General features: G+C 38.8%; 1 protein-coding gene across 5 annotated transcripts in view; it reads right to left on the bottom strand.

Annotated features, from left to right (window-relative positions):
- Positions 1-319: 319 nt before the first annotated feature.
- Positions 320-9,858, bottom strand: part of trpc1 (transient receptor potential cation channel, subfamily C, member 1) — a 29,439-nt gene continuing 19,900 nt past the window's right edge. For all 5 annotated transcript variants that reach the window (XM_008396805.3, XM_008396806.3, XM_081601711.1 and 2 more), the window contains 6 exons: positions 9,083-9,222; positions 7,247-7,408; positions 3,330-3,523; positions 2,562-2,763; positions 2,088-2,282; positions 320-823 (listed from right to left, as the gene is read on the bottom strand). In XM_008396805.3, coding sequence (XP_008395027.1) covers positions 596-823; positions 2,088-2,282; positions 2,562-2,763; positions 3,330-3,523; positions 7,247-7,408; positions 9,083-9,222 — 1,121 coding nt within the window. In that variant the 3' untranslated portion in view covers positions 320-595. The remainder of the gene's footprint in view (positions 824-2,087; positions 2,283-2,561; positions 2,764-3,329; positions 3,524-7,246; positions 7,409-9,082; positions 9,223-9,858) is intronic.

The following is a 9,858-nucleotide window of genomic DNA, read 5'->3' as shown; positions in this document are numbered from 1 at the left end:
ACACACTGATCACAAAGTTGACATTTTAAACCTGTCATTTCTTCCTTCTTTTCTTGCTCCCTCCCTTCTTTTTCACAGGAAATGCACATTTTTCTAGTTTTGATTACATTTAGGCAGACACATTAAGGAAAATTGGTTAATACAGTTTTTAAATCTTGTTTATAGATCTTTTTAAGATCCCCCTCCTCCCCACATCAGAGAGGGTGTAGCCCCAGCACTCTCTGTAGACCAACACCCACTGCCTTTAAGTCAAATTATGAAGGAAAACCTCTAGCTTTGTCTCGGATTTTTAAGCGAGTCATCACCAAGAAAGTCCAAATCTTCCACAAATCTTTTATTTTCCCGTTGAAAAGAATGGCTTTCTTTATTTACAAAGTAAAGGTTACATAGCTGAATAGATAGGAGGCCTGAGTCTTGAGGCTTTGGTGAATACATATTTCTCTAATAAAGGTCCAGGTTTTAAAATGACCCCAGAGACTTCAAAGAGCAGAGTTTTTGCACATGCTTGGGAGAATCCCAGATAAACATGAAGCAAAGATTTTAACAAGACGGAAGGAAGAGGAAAGAATCTGTTTTTGTTTGTTTGTTTTTCGCTTTAACTCCTTGGGTAGAACATGGCGTATTTGGATGTCCGGAAGCCCAGCAGGTCCCTCATCTCGTTGCGAAACTTGGACAGGTCTTGGCGTAGGTCGTTCAGATTTTCCACCGTGGCTTGATCCATGCTCTGCATCTTCTGCCGCGTGGAGGTCAGGTAGCGGTGTACCAGACAGCACATGATCTTCTGGTAGTTCTCGTCACGCTTCTGTTTCAGGTTCTTCCACTCCTGCAGGGTAACCACACCGACAGACTTCAGACTCATGGTGAGACATTGTGGAAACCATAGATATCTAGTTACGGTTTTCAATACCTTCAGAGGTCATGGTAAAAAAATAATGTGGGCACTCTGTTAGCTTTAGTGTTTTAAATATTGGGAAATAACCTGCTCTAGATATAATAGCTGTATAAAGCCCCGGCTTACCTCTCTGAGCTTCTTCACCCCTACGTACCTTATCGGTCTCTCAGGTCAGCAGATCAGCTGCTCTTGGAGGTACCAAGATCCAGGAGGAAGCTCAGAGGGGACAGGGCTTTCTCTGTCATAGGTCCTAAGTTATGGAATGACTTGCCTTTGCAGGTCAGAGAGGCCCCTTCACTGTCCACTTTTAAAGTTCGTCTTAAAACCCATTTATTTTACTTGGCTTTTAACTCCTGCGGGATCTAGTTTTAGAGTGTATGTTTTTGTTTTTAAACTGTAAGAGTTTTTATTTTATTTTTTTTTATTATGTTGTGTTTTAATGTACAGCACTTTGTATCAGCTGTGGTTGTTTTAAAGTGCTTTATAAATAAAGTTGGTATGGTATGGTATGGTATAAAAACAAAGCATGACAAAATGTAAGATCTGTGAAAAACTAAGGGCACCCTTTCTGCTTCTAGATGGTGTAAGAGCAAAAATAGCAGCTACGTGCTACTTTAAATTAATGAAATACTCTTGATGATTAATTGATAAGAAGTTTAGTAAACTACTGAAGTCTGTGTAGCCTAACATAGCAGACCAAGCCTCAGAATTTTGTAAAACTGTAAAACCATCCCAATTACTTAACCGTAGCACTCCTATAGCACTTGTAATAAATTGCTTACTACCAGAGGTATGCTAAAAAAACACTCATTACAAGAAGGAAAGCACATAGAAGTTTAAGATGGAGTCAGTTTTAGCACTTTTTAACCCCTACAATTTAGTTGGTTTCCCTTCTTAAGACTTTTTATGACTAAAACCTCCATGAACTCTTTATAAGCCTGTTTCCAAAGTATTTGAGATCCATCATCATTTTACAACAGAAAGGATAAGTTGCAAAAAGTTAAAGGTGAAATACTTTCCTTATTCAGCACATTGAATGTCAAAATTCATGATGGTACAATTGGAAAATGACTGCCTTGTTTGAAAGGGTTGCCAAAAGTTACTTAAAATTTGCAAGTAGTATCTGAATAAACTTCAAGACTGAAGTAAAGATGTTTGCTAGGATGACAGGCATGACTGTGATTAGCCTTCTCACCTTGAGACTGTTCTGTCTCTTCACTTTGCCCTTTGAGGTGTGAGAGCAGATCCACTTTCTCATGCTGGTCACCAGGTAGCAAACGGTTTTTGGCGAGGTTAGGACATTGAGAGGAGGGGGCAGGGTACACTTGTCGTCAAAGTAGCTGAGCCACAGTTTGGCCCGTGCAAACTTCCACTCCTTATCCTCATGATTCTACATAAAGCATAAAAGAATTACCCTTCATTCTCTGAAGCTTTCACCGTTCAAGTGAAACCACCTCGTAAATGCAAAAATCACCAGTTTAATCTAATGAGAATCAAACAATTATTCAAAGAACAAACACAGAAATCATTTGCCATCTGCGAAGCATTTCAGGGTGACTTGAAGCAGCATCTATTATTAACAGTAAGTGAAAGCAGATGCTGCTTTCAGCTCTGACACAAACTCAGATTGCTTGAGACAACTCCTGAGCCAAATGCTGTTTAAACTTACAGCAATTTGTCTGAAGCTTTTATGGAGCATGGCCACGAGCAGCTTGGTCAGCACGATGACCACCACGATGTTGTAGGTGCCTATGATCAGGGCACCAACAAAGGAGCGCAGCTCCTCTGTGTAGCTGATGCGGGTGACGAAGAGCGCAACGTGCGCCAAGGAGAAAATGTACCAGAACAGAGCATAGCAGGTCCCCATAAACCTGGAAAACAGAAGACAATAGTACATAAACAGAAGCATTGGCTGCCGGACAAACATCTGGCACATATAACCACTTTTAACATAGCTATAAATTCCAACCCTGTAGCCATCGCTCAAAGCTGCAGGGTGGATGTGCTCAATGAACCAGTTTGTTGGAATCACTTTTGTAGTGGGGAAAAAAAGGTGTGGCTTTATTCTATAACCTAAGTGCTTAAAAGTGATAGAAAAAAAATATATACCTTTTTTTTTTTTTTTTACCTCAGCTTCAAAGCATAACGCATAAATAAATCACATCCTTTTTATTTTTGCCAGTTTAAAGCACAAAGACGGTACCATAGATGGCCATCTGGAATCTGAAGGTGCAATTGCCTATTATCTTAAAAAGAATTACTGTTTTTCCAACAATGAATGACCTTAGTAATGGGAATATGACAAAGCGGTGGATGGTCACTTATTGTCAAGAGAAAGAATGCAGCTGACTCCATACTTTCCCCAAGAAAGTAAATGGTTTAATGAGCATTCTGGCTAGTAATCATCGTCTTAAAAATAGCTTTTTTCGGCACATACGTGTGAAATGCATCGTTGCTCTGTTGCTGGCAGAAGATGCCCTCACAGTCCTTGGTTTGGTTAATCTGGTCCTTTGTGTCTTTAGCGTGGTCTTTTCCGTAGAGCTGAGTCAACCCAATGGTGAAGGAGAACAACACAAGCAGGAAGAGGCCCAGAAACTTCCCAAACTCCTGCAGCATCTGACCCATGGAGATCTGTGGGACATTAATACGCCTGTCATTCCAGTGCTGGTAACACAGATCAGTCAAAGAAATATAATGCAATAATGCTATTGTTACCTTTAGTTTTACATGATAGAATGAATAAATAAAAATACACCTGTAGAACATAATGCAACATAACAATAATAATAATTTCTGGTACTCTGGTAATCTGGTTCAATGTGCAGATTCATATTTTTTCCCCAATAACACTAGAACTGTAACACATTTGGAAATGCATAAAAAACATATACACTGCTAAAAAATAAATTAATAAAATAAGGCAAAAAATGCTGTGGATTTGTTTACAGAAGGAGAAGTTTTAAGTCCAACAGAAAAAGATTTCTTTGTCAAAGTATACGCCCCCAATCTTAAGCTGACTTTTATTTAGTGAAAATAAATGCATCAAAGCACACAGTGTGGGTTGATGTTCTCACATACCAGAAGTAATGTGAGTTCCTTATATTGATGCTTTTCATTAGAAGAAGAAAACTAAATCAATATCTGACATGATGATCACAAATCAAAGCTAGTTAAAGAAAAAAATATATTATTTTGGTCTCTGGCTAATTAACTGGTGTATATCGGTAATAGAGTAGACGGAACAGAATAAAATATGATAGAATACTATAAGACAAGTACTAATAAACAATATAAATAGTTCTATATACAACAAGTACATATTTACAATGCATGTAGTCCAAGAAGGCATATAAAGCAAAAAACAAATAAAAACACAGCTCCACAGCAAACTAAGCAGGATGTTCGGATCCATCTTTACTTCTTTATGTACCCTGGTTGCCTATTTTTACATCTTTGTTTTTGCAAAGCGCCAGTGGAAGTGGAAAAGCAGCTGGGAAGCTCTGGGTCCTGTGTACATGAGGTTAAAACAAAGGGGACAGAAAATGTCCTCAAAGGTTACTGGAAGCCTGCTATTTCTAAATCTTCGTGGCCCCTATTGGTTAGAAAGGATGCTCAAACAAACAAGCTTGTCACTGTAACAACATCACAAGCCTACAGTGTTTCCAGAGCGACCGCTCTGCCTCCACCGCGGGGTGAATGATGACCAGCGCGTTTGAGCAGAAGGGTAGGTCTGTTAGCATGATTTGTTCTCTTGTCATATATAAATTCCCAAACCACTACGGGTGATTTAAGAGCCGAGTTGAGGTTGTACCCTTCCTTGGCAGGCATGACATAAAGCCCAGTTTAGTAACCGTACAAACAGAGCCCGGATGCAATTGCCCCTAACATTGACTGAAAAGGCTTAATGTGTAGCTCAAACGCTGCCAGATACAGTTTTCTTGATTAAATATTAAAGTTTTATGGCAATCCTGGTAGAAAAAGTAAAAAAAAAAAAGAAAATAAAAAAATGAAGGCATCAATAGTTGAAAATTCAACTATTACAAAACTTGTCAAGACATCTTTTTTTTCGGAAGGGTCATTAAGGTTTTGTGGTTCAAGACAAAATTTATTTAGCAGGAGGCAAAAAATATCTCTTTGGGTAGTATGGGTTGCAGACCCCTGTCTTAGATGCTATCTCCATGCCGCAGGGTGTTCAGGAGGTATGCCAGAAAAACAGAGGCTGCCATCAAAACCATGAGGGTGTGAAGTTTGCTAAACTCTATTGGAACTGTGTGCTTCGATTGAGACTAAGACAAGCTTTTAACAGCAAACACTCCATATGAGCCTGCTGTAAAACAAACAAATATATGTGTTAAAGCACTCCACCGTTAACTACAACGGAGGATCAGTGATGATGTGGGTGCGTTTGTTTTCTAGAGGCCCAGAGAATATTGTTGTTGCGCATGACATCACAGAACGTCTGAATAATCGCACTTGTGTTTTCCAAACTTTTTCAGTCTGCAATAAAACGGCATTTTGTTTAAGACTTTTTACACACCGGTGTTACTTGTAAGTTTGGAGGCCCATCTCCATACAACACCATAAAAGACACACAAAGAAGCACAGGATGTTTCAGTGTCAATATTGGCAGTTTTTACAGTACATTTTCTTTTACGACTTACAGTGTAATCTCCCCACAGCAATTACTCAGAACCCTATTAGAATAAGATATACTGCGTAGCTAGGCCACAGCTTGTGTTTGTACTCTCGAGCGCATTCCTGTATGGAGTTAACCATCAGGTATGATGGATTAATACTGTCAGTGAGGTTAAGTCTGGGCCGCGAGCAAGCTCTACACACATCCAATCATCCTTTCCAAGCTCAGCACGGGGGGGGAAGTATGACTGCAACCCCCATAATCATGAGTCACTGTCTGCATGGAAAAGGGGGATGTCTGGGTGTGGCTGGACGGAAGGCTGCCTCGACCAGATATCACGAGAGTGCTGAAATGTGTGGGTGCGTGCACATTTGTTGGGAGAGGTGTGTCTGCCATGTGAGTGCGGCGTCTGTTTCCAGAGCTAATCATTTTTCCATTCTGCCAGGCCACGTGTTGATGCACGAGTGAGGCAGAAAGACGGGGAAGAGACGAAGCAGAAAGGCAAAAAGAGATTTAAGCTGGAACCTGCATGTTTACCGCTTGCAGTGGGGAATTAGTGTTTATTATCCAACCACAAATTGTAACCAAGACTTAATGACAGGAAGCTGTTCCTTGAAATATGTCGGCGCATACCTGAGGACTGCTTTATGTAACACAGAACACACACATAGTGGGAGAGAAAATAAAACTCTAGACACCCAGAAGAAATCCGGACACTGGTTGTTTTTATATATATATATATATATATAAATCTTCCAAGAAGGCAATGTCATGATTTAAGATCAGGGAGCACAGATGGCCCTGAAATAACAGGAGAGAATGAGTGGAAAATGTAAAATCCAGATTTCACAAGCCGATGCTTAGATTTTAATTGTTTTAATCAGAGCAATTGCACTGCTAAAAAATTTACAGATTTCCACTGAAAACTAGCAAGACTAATGAAACTAGTTAAAGGTTTCATGGACTGAAAAAATGTGTTGAACGCTTTTTGCTCGACTCTGACTTGCAGTGCCTTGAGAAAGTATTCTCAACCATTGGACTTTTTTGTTTTACATAATAAACTTAAATTTCCATGTATTTTAACAGAATTTTATGTGACATCTACACAAAGAACCAACCGCCTTCACTCTTAAATCAGGTTGTTTTCAGAGATTAGAACATAGAACTCAGTTTAATATAATCTCGGTGTGTATTGAACTGATCTGTGAATGCCTCATTTTCTTACAAGAAATCGGTGAACAATCTGCATCATGAAGATCAAAGAACACAGCAAGCAGATCAGGGATACAATTGTGAGAAAGTTAAAAGCAGGATTAACTATGAATTCTAAACTACCACGAAATCTGATCCATACGGATAAATGACACAAGAGCAGTTGTCCAAAGATAATGGGAGCAGAATGGTAATGTAAATGACAACAATCTGTGAAGGTTTAGTACGGTTTAGTACGCGGAATCGTTTTATTAACAAACAGGGAAAAAAAATCATCCTCTACAAAAATTCTATGCGCTTGTACTTAATGCCTTTGACGATGTTATCAGACAGAAAAGCACAGCTGGTGTGATATTTAGAGTGGGCTTGCCCTCGAGTTATCACATTAATAGAGAGCGGAAGAGAGTGGGCGGTGTGATCGTCTGTCTGTGCAAGTGTGACAAAAATAAAATATTTAAAAAAAAAAACGAAGTAGCTTCATAATTCTTACATAACTCCTTACTAACCTGAAGTGGCCCCAGAATGGAGCTGGTGGTGTACATGAAGAAGAGTCTCAGGTAACTCAGAACGTTGGCGAAGGCGAAGAGGCCCTCGGCAACCAGGATGGGATGGAAGGCGTCCCAGTCCTTCCTGTCTAGTGTGTCTGTTTCATTTTTGCAATTTTTGAACTGCAGATCAAAGGAAAAGAAAACTGTCTTGAAGGCGGAAACTTGTGTCAGGAACATTCTCAGTGCTTTGAAATCCTAAACCACAGATAGTTTTAACACAAATAATAAAAACTGTTTTGGGGCAACATTGATCTTATAAAAACAGGACTATGAGGATTTTTGGCACCCCTTGAAAATGTGCAAGGAGCCTGTGCAGAAAAATCCAATCTTTTATTTGAGTATACTTACTCAGTTGGGGCAAAAAAAAAATGTCACCAAAATGACCAGAAAAAAAATCAACATTTTGCTTTTTAAGTTGATTAGTGTATATTGATTTTTTTTTTCAACAATCTCGATACAAACACAACACATACAGTATATACTGTTAGTATACATTAAAAAAAAAATAAAAAAAATATATATATATATATATATATAGTTAGCCTCTGGCCTGGACGAGGACCCATAATTTGCTCCCACACACAGTGAGGAGAGTAATAAGGCACATAAAAAAGATCACTGTTAGTTAACTCTTTTCTCAGAAATACTATACATGAGATCCTTGTAAAGCTGTTGTCTGATTAGAGCTCTTTATCTGCTTGGCTGCATCCAGCCTCCAGTCTCCTCCCTTCCTGGCCCATTAAGGAAACATAAATAATGTCCTGTGTCAATGAGCGCTGTTGCTTTGCACAGCTCTGTTGATGATGCATGGTACTGCTGTTTGCTTCCACTTGGTGGCAGTCTCAAAAACAAACAGAGCAAAGTAACCCTGATGCAGGCAATTTTTATTAATGTGGGTGATGTTGGTGGAGACCCTTTTACTTAACCTAATTGTTTAATTCAGTATGATTAAGGGGCAATAGCTTAATTGTCTTCTTTGCATTTTTGTGAAATACTTCCCAGAAATTTACTTTGACTGTTCCAATCCTATAGTTTTAATGTGTTAATGTGCATCATCCAACTGTAGAAATTTCAACCATGGTCTGCCATCAGATTGAATAACTTGAGCTAGACGCTCCTTATTTATTGTAAACTGTATAGTTTCTTGAAATAATGATTTCTTCCCATAACAATTCATTTTTGAGGAAAATGTCATAATGTAACTCTTAAATCCATAGACGATGCTCCAGGTACTTTTTTCTGATCGAGGGAGGATTTGTTTAGTTCAGCAAATAAGCATAAAAGCAATCTCTGGACTTTATGGGTTGCTCTGGAACATCCTAAATAATGAAAGACATAATTTGGGCCAGACGATTGAAACTTTGGACAAAAGTTCAATGTTCCAACAGAACAAAAATCTCAAGAATGCATTAAAACTTATTATTAAATGGTCATAGCTGTGTACAATAAAGGTTCTAGAATGGCTACAACATTAATCCCATTCAAAATGTGTGAACTTAAAAAAACAGATCCCTGACAGAAAGGTTACATATCTAAAAGTTCTGGCATTTGACAGTGGCCAAATATCCAGAATTTAACAACTTCTGCACTCAAATCTTCTTGTTGAAAAATTATTGAAATTGTCCATAATACAGTCTCGTTAATCTTATAAAAATAACACTAAAATATATAACTAATACCCAGAAATGATCAAAATTGATTCCATTATTAATGGAAAATTCCAACCATAACTATTTCTATTGATCTTAGCTATGTTTTCAATTGAAAAAAAATAATAATGTAGTGTGCTGTTACCTTGCTATGAGCAACTATTCTAAGAGTGAAGGCTGCCAGGTAGAGCGAATTCATCACAAAACTCAGCTGGTTTCTGGACTCTTCCAGAAAGTCTTCCAGCCCTTCGTACCATAAACGTTTCACGTCCGACCACACCATTCCTGCAAGGGTGCAGAAAGTGACCATCAGATACACTCACATAACAGACACGCTGATTTTTGCAGCTATGTGGAACATTTGTTTCGGATTAACCCATAAGTCATCTGTCAGTTTGAGTCGTAGGGGACACAAGAGGTATGATATGCAAAAATTAGCATTTAAAGAGAAAAAAAAATTGTCAAGTGGGATTTAAGGAACCATGTGGCATTTAATAAAAATGGGAAGGAGCTTTCTTCAGAAAAAAATATTAAAAATCCATTAGTCCTGCATGTAAACAGGTCATAAAAACAGCCAATATGTACTGTGTACTGTGATTCAGAGATGACTTATCTGTCAGGAGTTTTAAAAGGAAGCCAGCAAAGAAGTGACAGCCTTTGGCGCAGAAAACCCTAATAGCCGTTTCTTCACCCACTCATTGTGTTCGAGAAATGAGACACACAAACACAACATGAGAAACATTAAGACACGTCCATGCAGCCGCGCGCAAAGGCTCACACACACTTTTACAGCATCTGATTTCTCCATTAATGGGAGGCAACTGGCTCAAGGGAGAAGGAGAAATACGAGAAGATGGGTGCAGCAGGAGACAAAACAGCCAACAACAGAGAGCAGAAAAAAATGATTGCTGGGTGTAAAGA

The sequence above is a fragment of the Poecilia reticulata genome, chromosome 20, assembly GCF_904066995.2.
Source record: "Poecilia reticulata chromosome 20, P_reticulata-male-v2, whole genome shotgun sequence".
Lineage (NCBI taxonomy): Eukaryota > Metazoa > Chordata > Actinopteri > Cyprinodontiformes > Poeciliidae > Poecilia > Poecilia reticulata.
The sequence above is the reverse complement of the archived record's forward strand: the minus strand, read 5'-3'. Positions and strand labels throughout refer to the sequence as shown.